At 45.5% G+C, this 26,638-nt stretch overlaps 1 protein-coding gene across 5 annotated transcripts in view; it reads left to right on the top strand.

The window, feature by feature from the left end:
• The first annotated feature begins 235 nt into the window (after positions 1–235).
• ppp2r5d (protein phosphatase 2, regulatory subunit B', delta) overlaps positions 236–26,638 on the top strand; it is a 30,535-nt gene continuing 4,132 nt past the window's right edge. Inside the window, exons 1-20 of one of the 5 annotated variants that reach the window (XM_084710041.1) lie at positions 236–739; positions 1,586–1,704; positions 2,159–2,792; positions 2,884–4,129; positions 4,271–4,356; positions 4,477–4,576; positions 4,802–5,091; positions 12,521–12,604; positions 16,063–16,240; positions 21,475–21,674; positions 23,073–23,183; positions 23,287–23,379; positions 24,036–24,166; positions 24,349–24,408; positions 24,536–24,644; positions 24,804–24,857; positions 25,154–25,324; positions 25,637–25,764; positions 26,035–26,136; positions 26,361–26,433. In XM_084710041.1, coding sequence (XP_084566167.1) covers positions 458–739; positions 1,586–1,704; positions 2,159–2,792; positions 2,884–4,129; positions 4,271–4,356; positions 4,477–4,576; positions 4,802–5,091; positions 12,521–12,604; positions 16,063–16,240; positions 21,475–21,674; positions 23,073–23,183; positions 23,287–23,379; positions 24,036–24,166; positions 24,349–24,408; positions 24,536–24,644; positions 24,804–24,857; positions 25,154–25,324; positions 25,637–25,764; positions 26,035–26,136; positions 26,361–26,433 — 4,251 coding nt within the window. In that variant the 5' untranslated portion in view covers positions 236–457. Of the gene's footprint in view, positions 740–1,585; positions 1,705–2,158; positions 2,793–2,883; positions 4,130–4,270; positions 4,357–4,476; positions 4,577–4,801; positions 5,092–6,074; positions 6,261–6,719; positions 6,814–7,221; positions 7,341–7,456; positions 10,147–11,237; positions 11,387–11,629; positions 11,752–12,520; positions 12,605–16,062; positions 16,241–21,474; positions 21,675–23,072; positions 23,184–23,286; positions 23,380–24,035; positions 24,167–24,348; positions 24,409–24,535; positions 24,645–24,803; positions 24,858–25,153; positions 25,325–25,636; positions 25,765–26,034; positions 26,137–26,360; positions 26,434–26,638 lie in introns of those variants that run through there. The other 4 variants (XM_084710042.1, XM_084710043.1, XR_014768894.1 and 1 more) reach the window with 4 other exon arrangements.

Here is a 26,638-nt window from a genome sequence, read left to right as displayed (position 1 = left end):
CGTTCACGCTCAGTGCTGAGTTTACGTCCAACGTAGTTTTATAAGAGTAGGCCTAGGAATAAACATTTTATTTTTATAATGAGTGAAATAATAGGAAAAACTGAAAGCTGGAAATAGCCACTAATTTGTCACAAGAACCACTCAACCTGGAGCATCACTGAAAACCTACCATCAAACATCACGGGAGGAAAGTAATCATTGAGGGCGCATAACAGGAACCGACTTTTTGAAATGGAATAGATCCATTGTTTCACGTATTCACGCGCTTACTTGGATTGTGCCCTGCAAAAGCAAAACGAATGTAAATGAGGATCAGGAATACTTCCCATCTGGCTTCATGTGGATTTATTCGAAATAGTCATACATAAACAGTGGATTTGCCATATTGCAATCATTTGCTACATGTTACAGTAAGTCAATCACTACCAAAAGTTTAATAGCTAGCTAGCTAGCTAAAATGTACGGAGGTCGGCCTCCACCTCGAGATGAATATCCTCCGTACAAAGGCCGTGGTCCTTCGCCCCGAGGTTCGCATACTGGATCCGGGCGGCCCTATACTCGGCCCATTACAAGGGATGAAAGAGGTAGGCCGCGGGCTCCGGTACATCACGGATACCAAGACCATGGATCTGCCGACATATACAGACGTTCTCCGCCACGCAGGAGGTACTCTTCTCCGGATCCAGGAAGTGATAGACGACCAGGGGGTGAATATTGGGGCAGCGTTCCTCCTAGAGAAGTGAGTAACTTGCTAACCTTCGTGTTGATGATGGCTAACGGGGTAATGATTTATTGTTTCCTAGTTCTCATTCAGAAAATGCCCACATAGCTTTATAGGACAGGCCATTTAGCCAGCTAGCTACATTTTGTATTGCGCGCGCACCAAGCGAAAGTGTTGACTCGCTACTCATGTTAGCACTGGTAGATGTAACGGGGCTCTCAGCTCAATTTGTCTTCGTGTTAGCTAGATCTAGCAGATTTGGAGACATTTAGTGTACCTTTATCATTACAGTTTCTCCGTCAGGATTTTTCTGAAACGTGTACACATGCGCTATTACTGACGAAAAAATAAGCTTCAAGAACACATAATATCCGCCATGTTTTGTTTTTGGTACAGTGGTCAAATATATATATTTTAAAAAATCTAATCGCCCATTGAACCAAACGACTTAAAATTGCACGCATTGTGTGGTACATGTCTCCCCTATGTATCAACAGTATAGTAGTGTCTATTGCTCAGACCTATTTTCACGTATAGGTACTACAAACTCAACATGCTTCAAGTGAAGGGTATAGGTTGGGGATGAGAGCACTTGCTTAAATATACATTTGTTCCAGGTTCAAATTCCCCCCGGTACTGTACATTCATTAAATAAATACATTACTTAACTCACAATTCTATGAGTATGTACCAAGAATGTACCCCACTTCAGGAAGAAACTGAATCACTGTTTGCAGCTATATCTTTGAGTTGTTTTTATGTTTTTCAGTCAACCCCAGTAATATTGTAAATCAATGGTTGAAACCGATTTGTTGATTTTAGAAATTGTGTATGCTCACATGACTGACATATTTCTGCCTGCAGAGATCCCCATCACCTCCCCGTGGTAGGATCCCCATAGACCACAGTCTGGTGATTACGGTGGGCAATGAGCGGACCGGATCTGGATCTGTGCCCCCTCGGAATTCCATACCTTATGATAGGTATTGTAGACACTTCTGTTATGCAGTCTTTACAGTCTGTTATACACAGTATTGTGTAGCCTTAACTGCCTTACAATCATGTTTACATCAAATGTTTTAAAATAACCTGTTGAGTAAAGTCATAATTTGTTCAGAATGGTTCGTACCGTACCACTGTTTTGATTAACGGATCAGATCATTTTCGGATCAGAAAAAAGGGAGACAATTAGAACTTTGCTTTCCATTTATTGGAATATTATTAATATTTATAACTATACTTGGCACTTTAAATGATGCGGGAGGCTTTTCAAGTTTCAAAACCATTATTTGCCTTTTTCTTTTTGCTTGAAAGTCTTGAATTGATTTGTTGGGATTCAACATGCCCTGTTCACGTCAACACACAACTGCCTTCTTTTTTTTTTTTTCTCTCGATCCGGTACACCTCTACTCATCATTAACTATATTTGTTCTCCAGAGATTACACACCAAGACCTGCTTATGATGGGCCTGATGACCATGGACAAAGAAGGCGAAGTCCAAGCAGAGGGAGAAGCCGACCACAAAGTCGCAGTCCAGTGGCTGGGCGGAGCAAGAGTCGTCCTCGAAGTCACAGCGGGAGCCCTAATAGAAGTAGGGCAAGAAGTCGAGCGAGGAGCAAGAGCCGTCTTCGCAGTAACAGCAGGAGCCCTAATAGAAGCAGGGCAAGAAGCCGAGCGAGGAGCAAGAGTCGTCCTCGCAGTCACAGCCGCAGTCGCAGCCCTGACCGTAGCAGGGCCAGGAGCCGTGCAAGGAGCATGAGCCGGCCTCAGTCCAAGTCCAGGAGCAGGAGTCTGGAAAAGACCCGAGGACGTAGTGTGAGCCGAGCCCAGAGTTCGAGCCGGGCCCAGAGCAGAGGGAGAAGTGTGGGCAGGAAAAGGAGTAGCAGTCGCAGTGTCAGTACCAGCAGCACCAGCAGTAGTCGGAGTTCCAGTTTAGCCAAGAAGCCTGACGAGTTCAAGGAGCTGGATATGGCACGACGCCGTAAGGAGTTAGAGGCTTTGCTCAACAGGCCCACCAAATCCATACTGAAGAAACGTGTCGACTCTGAGGACTCCCCTGTATCAGTGCAGGTGAGAGGGTATCAAATTACTTTGCAGTATTATGGTTGCAGACATATATGGGTTATTTGTTTAACTTACATTATTCTATTTTTCTTAACAGAATATCGAGTCTCCTAGAGTCCCTTTAGATAGTGCGACTATGTCCAGAGAGGCTGAACGCTTCCTGACTGCAGTTAAAGGCATGGAACCCAGCATGTTAGCCTCAATGTTGGGAGAGTTGAGAGATGACCCTCACATGGTCCAGAGCGCTAGTCTTAACCCTGCACTCTCCGGGATCCTCGGCCTCCTGGAAGGAGTTGCTGGACAGCAGGATGAGAAAAAGAACACCGACATTGAAGATGAGGAGAAATTCCTATATGGAGATGAGGATGATTCAACAGAGAGATCCAGACCTCAAATAGAAGCTCCCCAACAGTCAGAGATCTATGGTGATACAGAGAATGCACTCTATGAGGATTCTGCATCCCATCATGATGTGTTGAAAAAAGAATACTGTGCCCCGGGAGTGGCCCAACCACAACTACTGGGCCAGGCTGCTAGTGGAGAACATGCATCCCGCGGCCATCAACAACAGCAGGTGGATATGAGGTACCACAGCAGATCTTCTATTACCCCAGACCAAAACATCAGGATTGAAGTTCCTAACCTTGGCTACCCACCGGGGACAGGCCCACTTGAAGAGAATGAGAGACATGAAGTGGAGGAGTATGAGAAGATCCAGGACTTGCTCAAAACCATTGGATTGGACCTTGGTGTGACGGAGATCAGCAAAATGGCCGCCAGGACTCAGGAACGCCTGCATGGAAAGAAGCCCCCACCAAAGACCCCCACCCGTCGCCCTGAGAAGAGACGCCATCATGATTCTTCAGACAGTTCAGACAGTGGCGGGTATCATCGTAGGCGCAAGACCCATAGTCGGAGTGGGAGTTCCAGCAGCAGCAGTCGAAGCCGAAGCCTGAGCAGTGACTCCATATGTAAGAGGCGGAAGAAGACTCCCCCATCTAACAGGGGGCGTGGCCATGGAAAGGCTCAAAGCTCCAAAGAGAAGTCCGTGTCTGAATCAGTGTCCCAGTCTACTGATCCAAAAGCAATGATGGTTCACCCAGCTCACGCCATGTCTGCCTACCCACAAGCCCAGCCACATGGTCTGATCGCTCCAAACTATCCACCCCCTGGATATGGTCAGTATGGGAACTACATGCCTTACATGCCTCAACAGTGGCCACTGTACCCCCCTCCATCCATGAGTATTCCACCTCAGTCTCCGAATGAAGACGTCTTGAGTGCCCCGCCATTTGACAGGACATACCTTCAATCTGTCCAGACCTCAGAGTCTGATATAAAAGGTGGGAGCTAAAGTCTTTGATTGTTGTAAAATCATTGTCTTTAGGCAGGGGCAGTTTGATTTATTCTAGTGTACCATTAATAAAGTGATGTATTTTTTTATTCAAAGCATGATTTTAATAGCTTTTTTTCCACACCCTCAGGGAATGGAAAGGGAAGCTCTAGAGCAGGCAGCAGCCATGAGCGGAAAGGTTCAGAAGAGAAAAACAACGAAAGTCAGAAACAAAAGGTGCAATGGCAACTTTCTGAACAAGCAAAATTGTCATTTGAAACAATCGTAAAACTTTTTTTTTTACATTTTTTTGTTATTACATTTTTGTTTGTTACATTTGGTTAATTTCATCACCAGGTGCTCGAGGAACGGGAAAAACTGAGACAAGAAAGAGACATCCGCATGAAAAAGAAAGAGTATCTCATGAAGGAACTGGAAAGACTTAGAAAACAGCAAGGTATCCAACCCAAGTACTTATCATACCCTGCTGATGCCCTCACGTGCATTTTCCTCAGTATTTAGATGTAGCTTTTCATTGCTGTTGGTATATTATATAAATCAAGTTAAATCAATTAAGTGCAAAAAAGCAAAAAAATATTCTATGGTTAAGAACTGTATGTAAATGCTTTAAGTTTCCGATCATATGGATGTTTTTTCTACCTGTACCTTACTTTTACTATAGGTGAGCTTCTTCGAAAAAAGCGCCGCGAGAAAGATGGCCACAAAGACCCATTATTGACAGAGATCAGTCGCCTGCAGGAGGAGGTCATTTCCCAGATCTCTGTTCTACGCAAAGAACACGAGGCAGCCGAGAAGAAGCGCTCCGAAATTGATAAGGTGGCTGTCATTTTGGGACTGAGTGCATCTGACAAGCCGCAGAAAGTGAGCAGGGCCGCTGGGAATCTTGAACAACCAGTAACTGCAGAGAAGAAGGAGCCAGTTGGTATCCCAGAGAAGTCCGCCTCCTCTAAGGTAGAATTCCATAAGCATCTCCACACACGGTCAGGGAGAGCAGAATTCATAGTCAAACTTGTGATTCTGTAAATAGTTCAATGTTCATTTTAACAGATAATCCTCAATTTTGTTTAGTATAGACAATCTTAATTTTCTCTGAATGATTTTCTAGTTTGGTTTCTTATTATCTTTTAATTCATGATGACTATTACAAAATACATTTTATTGTTTCCTATTCCCCACAGTCATTAGCTATATGTCGTGGTTATTTAGATATCTGTGGCAACACATTAATACCATGTATTAAAATAACTTGGATTAGCTGCAAAGATTAATTGCTTTAAAGGTAGTTTTAGATTAAGCCATAATAAATAACTGCAATGAGACTATCTAGTTTAGTTTATTCTCAGATACTGTGTGTGTGTGTGTGGGTACAACACTGTGCTAATGAAGTGGTCACAACCCAACACTAGATTTAATTATGGGTCTATTACTGTGGGAACTTGACCTAAACATAAGAATTTAGTATCCTCCTCAAGACTGGAACACAGATCATCTAAGTTGCACGGTAAGTGTTTTTGAGAACTTCCAACAGTTGGGGGACAAAAGGCATTTTTAGCAATAACGGGTGCTCAACCAATTGATGGGGTCTACATTTGTTCATTTACTTGTGCAAGGTTACAGTAGTCGTATTTGTCTTCAGTAGTGCAAAGAAAATGATGCTAGCTACAGTCCACATCAGTGGTCATGAGCCTAGCAGCTCTACACAATAGGCAATGCTGTTTTCAGTTTTACCAGGAAGTGCATGATCTTCCATATAACAAAGTACCATGGTACAAGTGTAGCAGATAGTTGAGATAAAACTTTGAAAAGTATTCATTTTCAGTATTTCAATTGTTGTACTTTTTTAAGCTGAAGGGTAAGGGTCTTCATTCTCTTGTAGACTGTCAAATCGTTTTACCTTGAAACTGTTAACTGTTTCAACTTGTGTTCCTAATTAGATGACATCGTCCTCAAGAGCACTTCCAGACAAACAGAAGCAGAATTCCAGCGCTCCACCTTCAGTGATCCCCGACAGCCTATTTGAATACTATGACGCGGGAAACCATTGGTGTCAACACTGTAATGTCACCTCTGGTTCCATGTTCGATTTTTTCACACATTTGCATAGCAAATTGCACAGAAAGGTTGGTGTGCCCTTTTGGGTTTAATATCATTATAGTGCTGTATTTCTTTTCATGTTTTCATGTCCTGACCAGTGTGATCAGTCTTAATTAATCGTCTAATATAGGGGAGTCAGGTGGCTAAGCGGTTAGGGAATCGGGCTAGTAATCAGAACGTTGCTGGTTTGATTCCTGTTGTGTGTCCTTGGGCAAGGCACTTCACCCTACTTGCCTCGGGGGAATGTCCCTGTACTTACTGTAAGTCGCTCTGGATAAGAGCGTCTGCTGAATGGAAAAAATGTAATATTGACAGATTACTACCTACAGTGTTAGAAATTACTCATTTTATTTATTAAGCTCCTATAAGACACCAGCCTGCTGCCCCATTCAGTAACCCTTATATTTTAACATTAATCATTTCAACAGTGCAATTCAATGTGTTTCTTGCGTTTAGTTAGATGTCTTTTTGTTTGCACTTTACAGACACAGGATCCATATAGCAGACCATGGGCATCAAGTTCTACAAAAAATGAGAAGAATGACTCTTCGGGAGAGAAAATGGTTAAGCCCGCTAAAGGTAAATGAAATACAAAAAGAGATAAATATTTTATGAAAATATTTGTTGATGGCCTCTTAAACGTTGTTAGCAATCTTCTACTTTTAGGTTCTGTTCACAGCTGGAACACTGCCACAGTATTCTGTCACTGAAAGCAAAACAATGCAAAGAAGTAAGATCCAGAAAGATTTTACATGCACCGAGGGATTTGTATCATTTGAACTGAGTTACCAGAAACCACATTTCTTTTAATCAAGTGTCGGTTAACTTAATGTTATGGTATGCTTTACAAGGCATTAGAAGTTTATTAACATTCTCCTCCTACTACAGGTACTCTCTCTGGGGAGCACCACAAAGGTAAACACCAGTGGCAGATCTCTGTTGGTATCAGTTGGTTTAATCTCTTTTACTGTGTCTTTGTCCTCATAGGGTCTGAATTATTGCTGCCCGTGAGGGGATTTTTCTGCCAGCTATGTGAGGAGTTCTATGGCGATGCAATTTGCGCAGAGGAGCATGTCACCAGCCATATGCATAATGAGAAATACAAGGTATTGTGTTAAAGGTGTTTTTCCACGCACACAGTAAATAACTCTTGTAACTTAATTCAATGCTAGTTTTGTAACATTATTGAATTGCATATTTGTGTGTGATCCTTTTTCACCAGAAACAAATGTACGAGAATCCACTCTATGAACAGAGAAGGAACCTGGACCGCCAGGCTGGACTTAATCTGGAAGGTGGAAAAAAGCTCAAATTGAAACATGAGCAACAGAACAGAGACAGTGTAGAGAAAGAAGAAAAACCCAAACACAACAAAAAGAAGGATGAGGAGAAATCTAAACCCAAGAAAAAGGAGGAAAAGAAGGACAATGAAAGACCCAATGTTGGCAAGAAAGAGGAGGAGAAACCTTTGTATATTAAGAAAGATGAGGACGATAAAAACAAGTGCTTTGCGAAGGAGGAGTCGGACAGATACAAGTATAGCAAGGAGATGGAAGAGAGGTCTAAGCACAGTAAGAGAGAAGAGGAGTATAGATACAAATATGGAAAGGAGGAGGAGCGATACCCATATCGCAGGGAGGAGGACAACCTGTACAAACATCACAGAGAGGAAGATGAGAGATCTAGATGCGGTAGGGGAGACGAGAGGCCCAAACACAGTTGGAGGGACGATGACAGCGAGGAAAGGGTTAGATACAATAGGGGGAAAGAGTCCAGGTCAAAATATGATAGGAAGGAGGAGGAGAAGTATAGATTTGGAAAAGAGAAAGGAAAACCCAACGAGGATGGACTATATAAAAAAGACAAGGCTGGGCATTCAAAGGAAGAGACGTCGGGATCTAAAAAGCAGTCGGAGAAACCTGTGGAGAAACTAAGTGAGCCTCCAAAAATAATCTGTGGGCCGAGTCCGGCAATGAGGGCAAAATTGCGCAAGAAAAGCGAAGAAGCCACCAAAGGAGTGCCAGCAGCTCCGGTGGCTTTTGGGAAGTTCAGTTGGAAGAAAAAAGAAAGCGAACTTGCGAAAGAAGCTGAGAGAGTGGCGGCAGAGTTCTTAAAAGACGAGGAAGCCAAGGAAGCAGAAAGGCAAGACGGAGATGAGGATCCTTACTCAAAGTCTGTGGCGATAGCCAAGAGTATCGCCGTCAAGCTTTCAGGCACTGCTGTTATCCCTAATACCTGGGTACCATACCAATCTAACCGTGGCAGGATACGTCCTAACCTTCCGGCCCCCTCAATGGTCCTGAGGAAGTCAGTTGGGGAGTTCAACAAGCCTGCACCTCTAAATGCTTTCCTCTCCATCAGGCCACCCAGTGCTGGTACAGTGCCCCCAATGTCAGTTACAGAGAACCAGCCTACAATTGATCCCATGCTACCCCAAGATATAATCTCCAAAGCCTTTGGTGGTCAGGAGGTGGTTTTGAACCAGCCAGATAAGTTTGTTAGTCCCATTCTTTCCGTTCCCACGAAAATTATGGACACAAAAGATGAACCTTCCACAACTATGTCTATGCTGATGATGATGGAGTCTGATGTAAGTGCACCGGGTGTGCCAGAATGCGAGCAGAACCGTGCAGTGCTTGTCCAACCCCCTCCTCTCATGGCCAAATACCAACCAGAAGTCCAGAAATCTGACAAACCTAAGTCCAACCTTGCAGCAGCAAAAGCTCAAGATTTGTTTGACATATTCTACAGCAGCAGTGTCCCTTCCCACACCAGTACGGTCACAAAATTATCTGGCTCTAAAAATAAGGAACCGTTGGAATCTGTAACCCTTAAAACCCTTAAAGCCCAGCCTCAATCTAAACTTCAAACAGAACCCCAGTCTTCCCCACTACCCAAAACTCAGCCCCAGTCTACCCCTTTATCCCAACCCGAGCCCCAGTCTGAACTTCAATCTCAACCTGAAACCAAGTGTGAACTCCAGTTTCATCCTCTGCCCCAACCTGAACTTCAGCTTCAACCTGAACCACAACCCCAACTACGTCCAGGGTTAGCTCACGAAAACTGTACTAGTGCTGAAATGGGAATTCAAGACCCAAAGGAGTGTGAAGGTGGGCTTGGGTCTGAGATCAAGGACACCCTTGCTAATGATGATCCCTTGGCTGAGCCCATAGAAATCACAACAGAAGCACTGGGTCTCCCAGCTGATGTCCTTACATTAGACTTTGATTACAACTTTTCCTTTGAGTGAAATCCGCTAGTGGCCCATCATGGAGAAGTCCCTTTCATGTAGTCGTCAAATGGTGTGCTATAGAGGAGGACAAGTGTTATCCCCCACACCTGCTGCAAAACCTATAACGGTGGAGTTGCAGGCAGCTGAACAGTAAATGGATATGAATGTGAAATTTCCATTTAGAGAACTTAGACTTCGTTTTGCAAGCCTTTGGTTTGGGGGAATTGATTACCCTCTTGTTCTGAAATACATCAAAGTTGTTCTTTACTTCTTTAAGGTAATGTACTGTATAAAGTTTTGTGTTGTGTTATATTTTAGTTCAGATATATACGTATGCTTGATCTTTCCTCCTCACTGGATAATTGAAAGGTGTTTTAAAACAGGAAACAGTTCTCAAGATTATGAAGACATACCAGCATGGTGGTGCTTCATGGACCAAAATATTTCTCTGAAGAGTATTTCTTTCACAACTTCATTAGAATAACTATCACTCTTTACAGCACCATCCTGACAAGAAGATGGGAAATAGCGTTCCTTAACATAAATGTTTCTTTTTTTTTTTTTTTTTTTTTTTACACATCTTTGTTTAATTTTAGCCTTTTGTATCCTGAACATCCATATATAAAAATGTCATCCTGTAACCACAATTGAAGTAGTTTAAATAAAAGCATCTGTCCACATTTGATGTTATTTTTCTTCAGACTTTAGAGCAATATGATCAGTCTAAAAGTTATGTAATGTATTTCCATGGCACTATTGATCAATGTGTCCTTACACTTTTGCCTTGCCTCTTAAAAAATCAGGTTACTACATAATCAGTGTGACGGGTTAGTCAAGGAAATTGTTGTAATTGTTTATTATTTGAATTCTATCAGAAGTATTCTGTAATGTTATTTTGTCAAGGCCAGCCACCACTTCCTCCTTTCAACAAAGCCACATGGGAAAGCAGTCCCAAAATGGGAAAAGGTAAGACAACAGAATTGGTACACAGTATTTCTTTTTATGTAGAAGCAGATGATGGATGATTGTGATAGTAATTATACAACAACATGCAGGAATTAATGCACTTTCAGAAGGACCTCTTTAGAATAAGAAATATTTTCTGTAATATAATTTAACAACTAGTTTTTGTCTAATTATGCTCAGGGCCTATTGTTTGCACAACATTATTCAGTATTCTGTCACTGTAGTCATTTGCATAATTGTGTTTAATAAAGGATTTACTGGACCATGTCTACATTGCAATTTTTTATATATGGTATAGAAACATGGAGCACTGACTTTCTAGTAATTAAGCTATGAAAAAATAGTCGTATTTGAAAGTAATGATAGTTCCGATATATTTAGAGAGCTTTGGTGAGACCTTGCAGCATTTCCAGTAGATGGTGCTCGTCAGGTACATTAAAAATGGTTGAGCCAAGGGAAACACCAAAAATCGGCATATGCATATCTTTTTTAGGATGATTGTATGATAAATTAATGCATAACTGTGTGCCCAATTCTAGCAAATTTAAGGACACCTTACGCCATAAACTTATTTTGCAATGTACAGTCGATTTTGTTTATTGAGAATTCAGCATTCCAAAAACTTAGTAAAGTAGGAATGATATGCAGAACCTTACAGCACTTTATTGGCGGAGGTATATTTTTAATATCTGATATTTGAACAATTATGACCGATTCTATTAGCACTTGCCAGTGATGACATTGTAAATATGGACACACTGTCTTCATCTGTTTAAATCCAGGACACCTGCTGATAACTTCCCCGGAGTGCATGAACTAGTGTCATCACTGGTTATCAACGGGTCAGGCAAATGAACGACCTCGGGAATATTTATGCCCTGCTGTCAACATCCCAGAAGGGGGTGGACGGGAGGCTCGGGGTTGATTTCGGTCCATCAGTTAATACTGACTAAAGTAAGATTTAAAAAGTGGCCGAGGGAAGACGGCCTCTTAAATCCAGATTTTCAAAAACATTTTTGATTCTTTGTTTTGACATTTGGGCGTGCACTGTTGCTAGGTAAAGAGAATATTCCAACACCTCCACTACACCCTTTTACAGTCGACCCGCCCATTCTTAGATATCCAATAACAAATTCACAATGGTCTGTCACTAGGCAGTATTAGACGTATGTGACCAATGATTTTTCCCTGGCCTAGAAGGGCGCAGGGAGCTGAAGGTAACTGAGTGGCAGCGTTCGAGTCTCGGGGAAGTCTGTCACGGAGTCACCGTGAAAAACACCATCAGCCACAAAATGCCGAATAAAACTAAAAAGGAAAAGGTAACGTAATGTTTGCAAGATGACAGAAATAGGTTTTTATCTTTGTAGCCAAATATTTACTGGACGCTTATCGTTTCGTGTTTTTATTCGGCTGAAATAAATTGTATTTTTGTCCAAAGGCCTAGCAGAACAAGATTTTCAAACCGAATAGCTAGCCATCATCTAGGGGCAACAATGTAATTCAGCAATGTATAACACAGAGCTGACGTGGTTTATTTTTAACATTATATAAGGTGCTATATGGTCAGAAGCAGATCAACAATGCATTTTTAACTCTTAAATAATTAATAGCTTATATTGTAATTCATCAGATTTATCAAAACAAGGCTCAAAACAATGTCTAGTTTCATCATGTAGTCTACATCATAATATTTTAACTGCAATCTGTCTAAGCATGCTACATATTGTCGCGCAGAGTTGACAGCTAGTTTAAGCATTAGCTAGCGACATTTGTTACATAAACGCAAGATTATGAACTTGAGTTTAAAATAGGCTGCAGCTGCAGGTCATAAATGCAAACTGCAACATTGTGTGAGATGATTCGTTATGTAGTGAGTATTGAACACATTCGTTTATTGCTGCTGGCTTTCTGTAAAAAAAAAAAAGTCATAATCGTCATTAATAGTCTAGATACATTTATTAATCGTATACTCTTTTGCCGTCAAGAGCAGGGTCTTCAACAGGGCTTGTACTAAAAGGGTGTACAATAAAATAACATGTAAAATGTGTGTTACTTTTACATTTACACAAGATGTGGCTTCGTTTGCAGGAGCCAACCAAATCTGCCAAAAGCAGCACTAAAAACAGTAATGCCAACACTGGTAAAGACACAGGAACTGAAAATGCAGATGAGGTAAGATCATTTCTCAGATTTTCTTTTGCATAAATCCAAAAGCCACAGTGTTTGTTGCAGTTAGTGATTGAAAGATGACACAGAAATGTCATGTCTGTTGAGCCACACTGGCCTGCTGGTCGGATTCTCATCAGCTCCTCGGGAACATTGTTCACGAGGGCCATTATTGTGCTTGAGTTAGACCCAGACCCAATGTTTTATCAGAAAAGGAGTGGCTTGCCGAGACCTCAGCTGTTGAGCTCTCTCCTCTCCATTTACTACATGAAGTGTCCCACTCTCTGCAGAAGAAGACTATATATGTATTTCCCACTACCCATCTTTTCTTATTTCACTTCAATTGCCTGAATAAACGACATGATGAAATGCCCTACCACAATAACATATTTCAATCACATGAACAAAGTGACCCATGGTTATTATGTATAATTGACTGAAGTCCTGGGTCATTAGATAATTATCTGTGTAATATTTTCAGTGTCACAAATGGCTATGCAAGCCCCCCGCAACAGTTACCCACAGGCACCTGACAAAGATGGAAATGAAAGGAAACTAGAAGGTCTCCTTTTTCATTGCAATTGACTAGAGATGAACACACCCTATCAGACCTTGTTGCAATCAATGTGGTTAGTTAACCTCCGGCAGAGAGTATTAGTTTACTTTAACAAATGTTAGCAATTGGGCTTTCTAAACATGCCACTGTTCAGAGAGTGGTATTGATGACAGCAGTGGCAGGATGCTTAGGTTTGACGTTGCGCAGGGTGGGATGCTATTGATCAGGTCTATTTTAAGTCCAACTCAGTCATGCAAACTCGCCTATCCAGGCCATCACTGCCATGCCTTGGGCTGCCCTAAACATGTCTGATAGGAAGGTGCCATGGGCCTACAACAACACCCAACAACTGTGTCCGAACGACATCAGATCTGAATCTGATATCGCTGTGTCGCCTTACCGAACCCCTGAGCTGAGGACTTTAAAGGAGAACGTGCAAACCAAGGGACCGTGCCCATGCACACAGCTTTAGCCAGATACACCACTCGAGAGCTAGGAATTCAATGGCATGGTTGAGTGACTACAAATGTTTATTTTAAATTTTTTGAAGCATTCATTTGTTAGACGATAACAAAGGTTTGATCATGTGGTGAACATCGATTGTACCCGCCCTCGCATCATCAAATGTCATGGAAGGTAGTGAAGGGTAAAGACTGCTGGAACAAAGCCAGTGGGTGTTGTTTTCATTGTTGTGCCTATATCTCTGACCTAGACCTAAATGTTATGACATCATTCATCAAAATGACTAAGAACATTGTAACATCTACTCTAACTGACATTCTCAATGATCTCTGAAAGGACGGTCGTGCGTGCTCAGTTTGATGGATAGTGAGGTTGTCTGTGCAGACTCCTTTTCATGTTTGTATTCGCATCAAGATTGATCACGTGACCTGGTAAGAAATGGTTCGTCATTTTCTGCTGACAATCGATCGTACAGATCCTCTCAAAGCACTTCAACAAGAGGACTCCTGCCATATGACCATCAGCAGCTTTTAGCTTAGACTTGTTCCTTATTACCCCTATCCCTGAATCCCATTGTGTTATTTATTTGGTGATGGCACCTGACTCTTTGAAAGCTCCTTAAATATTCCTTTGTGTGAGGGCTCCTCTTGTCTATTCATTCTCCATGATCCTGACTCCACCAAAGATCTACACATCAGATCAGTGATTCAAAGAAAATCTGGAGCCAGTCTTGGTCCCCATAACACAGTGTGATAGCATGAGTAGGGACGGGGTTATGGGTGTCCCAGTGTGATAGCATGAGTAGGGACGGGGTTATGGGTGTCCCAGTGTGATAGCATGAGTAGGGACGGGGTTATGGGTCTCCCAGTGTGATAGTATGAGTAGGGACAGGGTTATGGTTGTCCCAGTGTGATAGCATGAGTAGGGACGGGGTTATGGGTGTCCCAGTGTGATAGCATGAGTAGGGACGGGGTTATGGGTGTCCCAGTGTGATAGCATGAGTAGGGACAGGGTTATGGGTGTCCCAGTGTGATAGCATGAGTAGGGACAGGGTTATGGGTGTCCCAGTGTGATAGTATGAGTAGGGACAGGGTTATGGGTGTCCCAGTGTGATAGCATGAGTAGGGACAGGGTTATGGGTGTCCCAGTGTGATAGCATGAGTAGGGACAGGGTTATGGGTGTCCCAGTGTGATAGTATGAGTAGGGACGGGGTTATGGGTGTCCCAGTGTGATAGCATGAGTAGGAACAGGGTTATGGGTGTCCCAGTGTGATAGCATGAGTAGGGACGGGGTTATGGGTGTCCCAGTGTGATAGTATGAGTAGGGACAGGGTTATGGGTGTCCCAGTGTGATAGCATGAGTAGGGACGGGGTTATGGGTGTCCCAGTGTGATAGCATGAGTAGGGACAGGGTTATGGGTGTCCCAGTGTGCTGCTGTAACCCCTCGTTTGGGGGGAGGGCTGTACCGTTCTCACTCTGCTTGTATGCCGATTCTGAGACGACCGTGGACGTGGCCGTGTCCTTTCTGAAGCCCTCCACACAAGACTATTCAGCATCTTAGCACGGTGCTGTAGGGGAGGTCAAGTGACTCATTGGAAATAGTACTAGTCAAAAGTTTGGACACATTTTCCCATTCAATTGGATGTTTTTCCGAGTTAACAAATGGTGACTCTTGGGCTTGTCATTGTTATGTTGATATCTGGTTAATCAGTCAGCCAATGCAATCCGCATGATTTACACCTGCGACACACATATCCAACCTTATTTACCTTTATTTTGTCGTTGTATAAAATGTTCAACAAGGACGTGAGCCATCATGAGGCCTACCAGTTTAATAGGAGTTATAGTACCATGATGTTAGGGATAAGCTAGTCTCCACATTTACATTAAAGGGAAAGCAGTAGCACCTCGGTGCAGTTATATCTGTATTATCCTGAAGGCAAGCTGTAGAAGTCCCTTTAAAAGGAATTCCTGTGTGTGGTTCATTTTGAAGTATGTGAACCAGTCCCATGAGTCTAATTTGACACTGGGTCCTCTGCTATCATTCTTACCGCTTACGTGATGTTGTGTAATCATGATTGCTGTCTCTCGCTGTGGTCTATTAGAAGAAAAATATCTGGGCTCAATGAAATAAAGCCAAGACGGTCTCTATGGTATCGTTCTCTGCTCTCTGTTTGTAGACTGGGATACATGTATATCACCACGTAGGAGGAGTTCTGGAGCTGTGAGACTATTGTAACATGAGAAGGGAGCAGATCATTGCACAATAAATGTTACATGAAAAACTGTAGTTCTTGAGATTTTTGGCTGGGGTCAGGACTCAGATAAGAGTGATCACAGTGTAGGGATTTTAGATGCAAGTGTTCGGACCACACGCACTGTTGATTCTACATTGCATACATTTCGTAGTTGGACATCATGTAACGCGTGTGTGTGTGTGTGTAGGCCCAGCAGCAGCAGACAGCCAGCAAGCGTCCCAGCAACAGCACCCCACCGCCCACCCAGCTAAACAAGATCAAGTACTCTGGCGGCCCCCAGATCGTCAAGAAGGAGCGGCGCCAGAGCTCGTCGCGATTCAACCTCACCAAGAACCGGGAGCTGCAGAAGCTGCCTGCGCTCAAAGGTAACTCCCGGCTCCGAGCCAGCCCCACTCACCGTGCCTTCGTCCCGGGGCGCCGGCCCAGAGACCGTATGACCGCGCGACCCCGACATTCAATGTGAAACGCGTCTCTTGGTCATGGATTGAACCTACCCAAACCAAGTTTTTATTCACTTACTGGGGCTAATTTGGGGCAGCGTTAGTCGTGCGGTATTACACTGAGAATTGTTCTTTTCATCCTACGCCTCAAGAGACAAGATTTCATATCTTAACTTGAATTAATTGGATTTATGGAAATGCATCAGCCTCTTCCCTTGTGTTTCTGGAATGATTCTTTTATTGGAAACAATTCGTTTTGTTGTCTCCCATGCTTCTGAATGACTCAGCAGTATCCCCTTGATCCAAACTGGAGACACGACAAAGGTCTGGGCAGACTGTGGCGTGTGAGTCAAAGGGGCTCCATAAGAAGTGAACGTTCTCTTCTTTAAGTGCTGACATACTTTTGTTATCCCTTTTGCTTTTCTCTCTTTGTCTCCCTCCATTTCACTCACTTTACAGTCTCCCTCATGTTCTGGCTTAGGGCTCTTCTCCCTCCTCGCCCCCTCTCTCCCTCATTGAGAGTCCTTTCTTGTTTGGCCAGGCAGAGAGAGAGAAAAAGGGAGTGAGAGAGTGTGAGAGAGAGAGTGTGAGAGAGAGAATGAGAGAGAGAGAGAGAGTGTGAGAGAGAGAGTGAGAGTGAGAGTGAGAGTGAGAGAGAGAGAGAGAGAGAGAGAGAGAGAGAGAGCACAGGCAGTAATTGGATCAGCAGTGCAAGTGTCTGCACTAAGTAGGACAGAGATGCCTCGCCACAACACACCGTGCAGACAGATGAGGGGCTCCTGGCGCAGACGGGCACTCCCTTTTCCTCACACTCCTCCATGCCAGGCTCCCTGGAGCTCCCCGCAGACCTGGGCCCCATGAGGGGGCCGTCTCTGCTGAATTAGGCTGTTTCACGGCTACAAATGAGACGGAAACTCAGTGTCAATTTGAGGAAAAGAGATTTTGGGGGGGGGGGGGGGGGTGCGGGGGGTGCAGGGCTGTTTGTTGTGTGCATACAGATTAAGCATTTCAGTGTTTTTCTCCGATATTGGTTGTCCAGTCCCTCAAATACTTCAGTCTGCAGTCACATGTTCCTGTCTCTGGGGAAGATTTTAGTCATTTAGTCAAAACAACTGTCAGAAATACACCGGCTAATGTACATCATGATGTTGTGAACATTATGTACTGGCTTATGTGCATTATGTGCATCAAGCAGTCAGGCTCCAACCGACAATCACTAGCATGGACTGATTTAGCTCTATATAATCTATGCTGATTCCTGTTATTTATCTGAAGCATCGGTTTTACTCAATGCAATTCCAGAAGGGTGATCACACACAGGAGGTCTGTGGTTTGGGTTGTTCCTAAATATGTATTGACACAGATATTGTCCAGTGGGTCACAGTTGGGGAGTGTTTATTGAAAGTGCACACTTTGTGGGTGAACGACCCAGTGACCCCCCCCCCCCTTTTTCATGGGAAGGTAAAATGAGACAACATAAAACATAAGTAACCACCAGCGTTTTGAAGGAAAATATTTTTCAAATGTTATTTCAGAGAACACTTATTATGGCATCTTCGGCAGTCTATTTGATTGCTGTTATTGGTCAAGGAAAATGATAGTCTGCTGATGTCATTTTCTCCCCTAGAAACCAGAACTGAGCGGTTTGCAGCTTAGAAGTCTAATCGGTGGGCTTTTGTTTATATGTGATTGTTGTTTAGTTTGAGTGTGAACATGTTTCTAGTACTACTGGCCCTGGCAACCCACCTTCATTGGCAGTTTATTGGACTCATTTCAAACAAGACAACACAGGAAGCCTTGAAGTCTCCCCTCCCTGCATTTGTGTGACCTCACCCTCTTAATGGACTTACAGCACAGTGTGTGTGTTTTTAGTATGTGAGTACATGTGCCTCTGCGTGCGTGTACCGTATGTTACCTCCACCGCTGTGTGCTTACTGAAACAGCCATGTCAACTGGCCAGTTCAGTGGCTATCACAAGTCCAAGTCTAGCGTGGACACATACCACAGTCCTTTCCAAATTGCCTGGCTGTCCGAATAGCCTGGATTCCTCCCATCTTTCCACACACGACAACAAGTAAGCCATCGCTGGATTGAGGTCCCTAGTGATCTGCAGAGAGCAGACCACCGAGATTTGTGAACCCTGTTGGGTTCCATTCAGCACATACAGTGAGGCTCTTGTTTGTATGTCTTGTTGAATCGCTGTACTAATCTGACAGAGATAATAGGAGTCTGTTGAGCGAAGTGAACCATGGCCTTGGAAGTAGGGGCTGTATGGACGGATGGTGCCTGGAAGGGTGAAGGCCGGGTCTCATGACACATCAACTGAATGGATCGGGCCACGTGCTGATGATGTTGGCCTGCTGTTTTCGAACACTGGAACGAAACACATTTAGTGGAGATATAGATAGAATGTTCAAATGCTGCTTGGTTACTCTGGTTTCACAGGAACACCCCACTAGCTATTCAGTTTGACCTTGAAGACATTTGTTATTCCTGCGTATAGAACTGCATTTTCCGTGCTCATCCACCTCTTCTATGGTCCTGATCTCGCCCGAGCCTTGGTTACGTCAAAGCGATACGAGTTATAAATCCGCTTGAATACAACGGGCTTTGAAATAGGTTCAGATATAGATTTGATGTGCATGGTGTCAGGGGTGCGTCACCGGCTCAGGCTCCGTGGAGCTCCATGGAGGAGCTGCTGCGGAATTGCAGGGGTGAGTCATCCTGGACGTTCAGGACTGCTGCTGCTACCTCGTGTTCTCGGGTGGGTGCAGGGAGAACATGGGGAGCCACAGGTTGTCTTGCTCTCTCTTTCGCTCTCGCTCTCGCTCTCTCTCTCTCTCTCACTGTATCTCTACCAGGAAGAAGAGGGTAGATGTAGGTAGAATCACCGTCGTGGGTAAACAGTTGCTGTCTATTTTTTTTTTGCCCGGTCGCAAATCAAATCCTAAATATTTTATTTTATTTTATTTCACACTTCAACACTTGGAAATATCTCTGAGGATGAAAAAAAAAAAAGGTACAGTCAAGTGTGAGGTGGCAATCTTATAAAACATCTCTCCTAATCCTCTCATCTGCTTATGGAGCACAAGGCAGGCGGGGGCAAGCAGACGTATAAGTTGGTCTTTAAGACCCTCGTCACCGGTAGGCTTCATGGGACACTGCCTCGCTTGTTGTGACTCCCAGCCCCCTGCTCTGTCTGGAAGCTTCTGGAAGTCCTCACGAGAGCCGATCTGCTGCATCTCTACTCAAGCCTCTGCCCTGCCTCACTGCTCACACAAGTCACATGTCCTCCCCATCACTCCTGTCACTCGACCCAGTGACGTATAGGGAGCCTACAGCGGCAGTCACGTGACCGACAGAGACTTTGTGCGAAAGGCAACTGATGGATTTCGCTTTTTAACGAAAATCTGTTTTTGCATTGTTTAGGTTTTACCGGATCGAGACAGACGGGTAATAAAGGGGGGAGAGAGTAAGGAAGACGTGCAGAAATGTCCCGAGCCGGAATTGAACCCGGGCCGCTGCATTTGGGCCTTGGCTTGTACGATACGCGCCCTACCCAGTGAGCCACCAGAGCGCCCCTTTCGTTCTCTTTCCAACAGCAGAAAGCCGCAACACAGACGACTCCCACCTCTGCCCTGAAACGAGATAGAAGGCCATGAGAGTGGAGTAGAAAGTGGAGTAGAAATAAGATAATCTAGCTTGATGTAATGGATCTGTGGCCAGGGGAGTGAGGCGCTTGCAAAGCGAGCCAGTGGTTATGCAGAGAGGGTTAGCAGCATAGCGTACTGATCTTGCTTGCTGTGATTATACCTCTAAGCAGCTTAAGTTTCTACTAGAACAGTGGCAGGTAGAAAGAGTTGAGGACCAATCCATTAACACTAACCCAGCATTTGTGTCTTTTTTCCCCCTCTTCATTAAAAGCGTAACCTCGTTCTCTGTACATAATGGGCTAATTTGCTGAATGTACAGGCGTTGTTGGAATAAATACATTGTGATTGGGGGACTTTGTGCGTTTGTGTTTGTGTACGTGTGTGTTTTGTGAGGGTGTCTGTCAATAGGAGGGTGTGTGTATGTGGCTCCCAGGCTAGCAGCGTTTCCTAAGGGCCTTCTGTCACATACCAGGGTGATTTGTGAGGAGTGTGACGACACGAGATAATCAAATAGGCCCCTTATGAGAAATGTGACTGTGTGGTGTCAAATTGTCTGTTTAGTGTTGGTCAGGGCAGGCTCTGTACAATAGCTCTCGGTATACAGTTAGTCAGTGCACAGAGCTGTGCAGGCAGTGACGCAACTCTTGTCACAGTTCCTGAACTTTCTACCTAGAATTGCACTAAACTTGTTTCAAACGGTCCCCGCGACTTGTTTAATGGAAGTCTTGACTGGGTTTCTTTTAAACCCAGAAAGTTAAGATGGCTTCGGAAAATGAACGCAGATGTCTTGTGTAATGTGGCTGTGTCAAAGACAACCGAGACGTCTCTGAGCTGCCTTTCCAACAGCGATTCACTGGAGCATTTGTCTGTGACCCAGTTTCTCTACGGTCGTTTTCATTTAGTCTCTCCCTCCATTCCTCAGTGTCTCTCTCTCTTCTCTCTCCCGTTTGGCTCTGAGTTTGTGAGTTGTGGGTTAATCCTCATCTCCCTTGCATATCAACTGTTGACCACTTTCTTTTCTCAACTGTCTCCCACCGAAACGACTGAAATTCGCAACCCTACAAGAGCGCGTTGACGCATTGCGTCCTTTCACATACCTCTTCCTGAGAAGAGATAGGTTCTGAAGAGTCTTTATCTTTCTGTACTTTGTGAAGGGGGCCATGAGCGCCCTCCACTGTGTTTGTCGGAGCTGCTCTGTGAGGGGGCTGACGGCTACAGGAGACCTTCATGTTGGTTGTCTAAGGGAGGACGAGGGGAGGCCAGCCAAAGACTTGTTGCATAAAGTGATTCAGCACAATGGTTTCACCCCCGCCCCCCCCCCCCCCCCCCCCCTTGTTTTTAGATAGATCTCCTAGCTGGAATGTCTCTTACAGATGATTGCCATTTTGGTCTACCTTCTCCCTCCCTCCGCTGTTCTTTTAACCCTCTCTCTCTCTACCCCTCTCTCTCTCTGCCTCTCTCTCTCTGTCTCTCTCTCTCTGCCTCTCTCTTCTCCCCTCTCCTCAGATGCGCCCCCTATCGACCAGGAGGAGCTGTTTGTGCAGAAGCTGCGGCAGTGCTGCGTGCTCTTTGACTTCATCACGGACCCCCTGAGCGACCTCAAGTACAAGGAGGTGAAGCGGGCCGGCCTGAACGAGATGGTGGAGTACATCACACACAACCGCGACGTGGTCACGGAGTCCATCTACCCCGAGGCTGTCATCATGGTGAGCAGGCGCACGGGTGACACACTCCTGCATACAATATGAACGTACAGACACTGTTCATACATTCCTACAGGTGACACACACACACAACACAGTTGCGTTAGAATGATCAGACCGAATGATGTGTGTCTGCACCAGGTGGATATGGTGTGTGAAGCCTCCATCCTATTTCCACCTGGACACAAGCAGGCCCGTAAGAGCCTTTCCCCCTCTCTTTTGACCCGCGTCCGAGCTCACGTTGAAGGGGGAGGAGCGCTCTCTGTCGAGGCCCCCTGCATTGTAACACGTTCTCCCCAATGCTCCCTCTCTCCCCCGTGTCTTCCAGTGTTAATACACCCTGGCTTAATGACTTCTGCCGGGCCTCGAGAATCCACCCATGGGGAGGCGGAGGGAGGGTAGGGTTGGGGGCGGGGCAGGGGGGTGGAGCACTAACACCACAACATTGGGAGATCCCCAAAGCTCATTATTTCTTGCTGGGATAAGTCCGATCAGTGCAAATCCCTACGGAAGCTCGTAAGCCGGGCATCACTGTCGTTCTATTTGGTTTTGTCTGCCCCACTGGCACATTTGAGCATGGTGCTCAACAAGTGAATAAACATGCACTGGGGGAACTCTGGGTAATTATGTGTCATTATCTTTCACATGTCAGGGTTCAGGCACCTGCAGGTTTTTGGTGGGAGGACTACGCATCTGTCAGTGCACAGGCCTAACACCCTCGTCATGCGGCTTTAGCCCTCTATGTTCATTTAGCTCCTTCACTGACTGTCACAGACACACACACACCCTCTCTCTGACACCCTCTCTCCATCCATCTTTTGTCCTCTCGTTTTTCTCCTCACACACCTCGGAGGCCCCCCTGCTGTCTTCTCCTCCCCCCGCCCCCCCCCCCCCGCGCTTCATGTGAGAAGCTACAGTAACACAGCTCAGGCGCGGAGACGTGTCCAGGCTATTTCCAGCCTCCTCTCCTCCTCGGTGTCAGGGAGCTGCAGGGCTGTAGCTCCAGGCTCAGGCAGGAAGCAGGCTCCTGGGAAGCACTGCGTCACTGTTCAGACAGGAGGGAGGCAGGCAGGCAGGCAGCTCCGCTGCATCTCTCAGGTAACAGAGAGGGTAGCCCCACCCCTCCCTCCTCTCAGATTGAGAGATGGTCAGGGAGGGTGAATGTTTGGAGGTTTGTTTTACCCCCTGACTTGACCTCTAGGTTTTCATCCCTTCCTTGGGACTTTAGGCACCCGAAACACGCATGACATGTTTCTCGATTTGTTTCAAATTTCCAGTCTTGAGACATAGTTTGTTGAACGTTGAAAGGTTTGTTTTCCTTCATGAGCTGAAATGTGTGTGTGTGTGTGGGGGGGGGGGGGGGGGGGTTTGGCACTGACTGACTCCCCTCGCTCTGTCTAGTTTTCAGTGAACCTGTTCAGGACGCTGCCCCCGTCCTCCAACCCCACGGGAGCTGAGTTTGACCCGGAGGAGGATGAGCCCACGCTGGAGGCCGCTTGGCCCCACCTGCAGGTACCAGCGCTCGGGCATTTATTCATATTGTTACCTGACCACATTACTAGTTTCCCCAAGCATTGTCCTAACCTTATGCCCCCCCCCCCTTTTTGATCTTCAGCTGGTGTATGAGTTTTTCTTACGGTTCCTGGAGTCGCCTGATTTCCAGCCTAATGTCGCCAAAAAATACATTGACCAAAAGTTTGTGATGTCTGTAAGTATTCCCCCGTTTCCTCCAAGTTACATGTGCGTGACAGCTGTCGAAATATCAAAGAAGCTGACGGTGTCATCTCCTTGAACTCGCTAAACGAGGACATTAGCCTTTGTAAATGGAAGCGCGTGTGTGTGCGCGTGCTCGTGTGCGCTAGCCTGTGTATTGTATGTGCGCGTGTGGCGTGGCCGTCTGTGAAAAGGGCATTCCGCCTGGCTGCCCTCGCTCTCTCTCTCTCTCCCACACAGTGGAAAGAAACGAGAGCTGAGAGGGAAGTTATCACTCTGCTCTATCTGAGATCAATTTTCCGTGGCTGCTTCTCTGTGAATATTGATAAGAACTTGAGTCAGCCTCCTCACTTTCTGAGTGCGGCGCTTGGCTCCCTGTTCTTGCTTTGCATTCTGGCACAGTGTGGAGATGATGGCGTCTCGTAACAACTAAACTCATGACCCAACTTGAACTCTTCCGTTTGTTCGTTTTTGTTTTTTTCACTCTCACAAACCACCTGGCCTGTTGTAACAGTCCACACTGAAATGTTCCTTCTTGATAATGACGCTCTTTGTCGACGCATTCATTGGCGCTAGCTTCCAGAGGAGCCTGTTGTAGGAATGTGAGAGAAGCTGGCGCTGCCTGGTCATCCTGTCTGTCTCCCCCTGCAGCTCCTGGAGCTGTTCGACAGTGAAGATCCCAGGGAGAGGGACTTCCTCAAGACCATCCTGCATCGGATCTACGGCAAGTTCCTGGGCCTCAGGGCCTACATCCGCAGACAGATCAACAACATCTTCTACAGGTTTGACGCCGACCTCGACAATGTTCTAGAATATGCAGGCTTGACGGTGCTTTGGCCATATCGACTGGTTTCATACCTCCAGTATATCTACTCATCTGACGACGTCTCCATGGATCCCGTCAGTATTTTCAAGTTCAAGTTGAATGATGCCGGATGTGTTTATTTTTTGTGTTATTCTGCAGGTTTATATATGAAACGGAGCACCACAACGGAATCGCAGAGCTCTTGGAAATCCTAGGAAGGTAAACGCGACCCCCCCCCTCCCCTCGACCACCATCATGCTCATGCTTCCACCCTGTCGACCTCGCCTGTCTAAACAAACGTGTGTCTCTTCTCCCCCCCCCCCCCCCCTCTGTCCCCCCTCCTCAGCATCATCAACGGCTTTGCCCTCCCACTGAAGGAGGAGCACAAGATGTTCTTGATCCGCGTGCTGCTGCCCCTCCACAAAGTCAAGTCTCTCAGCGTGTACCACCCGCAGGTCAGCGCGCGCCACAGCTGGCTCTGTTGGAAAGGCCTCCTCGACCCAGCAGGAGGGGGGGGGGGGGGGGGGCAGGTTCTCTATTAGCCCCCCCTCCCTGTCTGATCTCTCTCTCACTGCTGGCCCCCTCTCTCTCTCTCCCTCTCTCTCCCCACACAGCTGGCCTATTGTGTGGTGCAGTTCTTGGAAAAGGACAGCAGTCTGACTGAGCCGGTGAGTTTTCTGCTGAATTGAGTTTAAGCCTTCAGTTCCGAGCTAATACAGCGTGTACCCGACAACAGAAGACCGGTTTATGTTTATATACTCGTTTTTCTTGTATTCGTTTAGCACGTCGCTTTTATCCAAAGTGTAGCAGATAATCAGAGACTAGAAGTGCACCGTTCTAACAGTATTTTCAGTGGTTAATGCCAAGGATAAAACAACATTACTTACAATTCAAATGAGTAAAACAAGGATGTCCATTTGTAGGACCAAATCCTATTTAATTGCTTGATGTGCCTACCCCACAGGTGATAATGGGCCTGCTGAAATTCTGGCCCAAGACCCACAGTCCGAAAGAGGTGATGTTCCTCAACGAGCTGGAGGAGATCCTGGACGTCATCGAGCCCTCTGAGTTTGTCAAGGTCATGGAGCCGCTCTTCAGACAGCTGGCCAAGTGTGTGTCCAGTCCACACTTCCAGGTACGCTCGCCAGTAGATTGAACTGGCTTCTAATAAAACCATGTGACAGAAACATCTATGATTGTAGGAGGTGATGTTTCTCCTGTATAACAGAGGAAAACAAGGAGAGGGGTTAAGGAAAGGGGTTAAGGAAAGGGGTTAAGGAAAGGGGTTAAGGAAAGGGTTTAAGGAAAGGGTTTAAGGAAAGGGGTTAAGGAAAGGGGTTAAGGAAAGGGGTTAAGGAAAGGGGTTAAGGAAAGGGGTTAAGGAAAGGGGTTAAGGAGAAGAGTTCAGGAGAGTTGGCTAACTAGCGAGTTCTGTTGTTTCTTTCAGGTGGCAGAGAGGGCTCTGTACTACTGGAATAACGAGTACATCATGAGTCTGATCAGTGACAACGCAGCCAAGATCCTCCCCATCATGTTCCCTGCTCTCTACAAAAACTCCAAGAGCCACTGGAACAAGTACGAGCCCTGACCTCATGGTGTTCTGAAGCCAGAGAGGGAATTCATGTCAACGTATTCATTCAGCAGAAACCCCACATCCCCCGGATGTGTGCCACGATACTTTGCACCATTTTGTGTTTAGATTCAGTCAGATAAACCTCTGCGAAAGTCAGACGTTTAGGTTAAACATCCTAATAGGACTTAACCAGGGCTTTGACGTCTGGTTGGCTTCAGTGATATTACTGCCTGACTGGTATTATAATGGACATTCCTCTGCCCTTTTGACAGAACAATCCATGGTCTGATCTACAACGCTTTGAAGCTCTTCATGGAGATGAACCAGAAACTGTTTGATGACTGCACTCAGCAGTACAAGGCAGAAAAACAGAAGTGAGTGCCGTTTCAAACACACACACACACACACACACCTACTGTGTCTATAAGAGGGGACATCTTTATGATTCTCCTCTAAATCAGCACTGTCCCTCGTCCTCATCCAGGAGTATCGATCATGTTCCCGGGCAGAGGAAAATGCAAGGCAGGTGGTTTCGGAGTGGGACCAGTCTAAAGTGTTTGATGTTGTTGTTTTTTGTTCTTTTTAATGTATTTCTCAGAGAGAAGTACAAGCTGAAGGAGAGGGAGGAGATCTGGCACAAGATCGAGGAGCTGGCCAAGCAGAATCCCCAGGTAGGCTCGTCACCGCAGGGTGCCAGCTGCCTACCAGCCGTTGCAGCGGGAGTCTTAGGGAACCAGCCGGTTTCATGGATTTGTGTCGGACGCCGCTTTGTTTTTGTGTGGTAAAATCCAATGGCCGTCCACCCAGCACACCCCCTTCCAATGTTCCCTATTTCAGAAATGTCTCATACCTGTCCCTTTACGACTGCTAAATGGG

This window comes from Hypomesus nipponensis, chromosome 11, assembly GCF_054491055.1.
Source record: "Hypomesus nipponensis isolate SF chromosome 11, ASM5449105v1, whole genome shotgun sequence".
Lineage (NCBI taxonomy): Eukaryota > Metazoa > Chordata > Actinopteri > Osmeriformes > Osmeridae > Hypomesus > Hypomesus nipponensis.
This window is presented reverse-complemented; position numbering and strand designations above follow the sequence as displayed.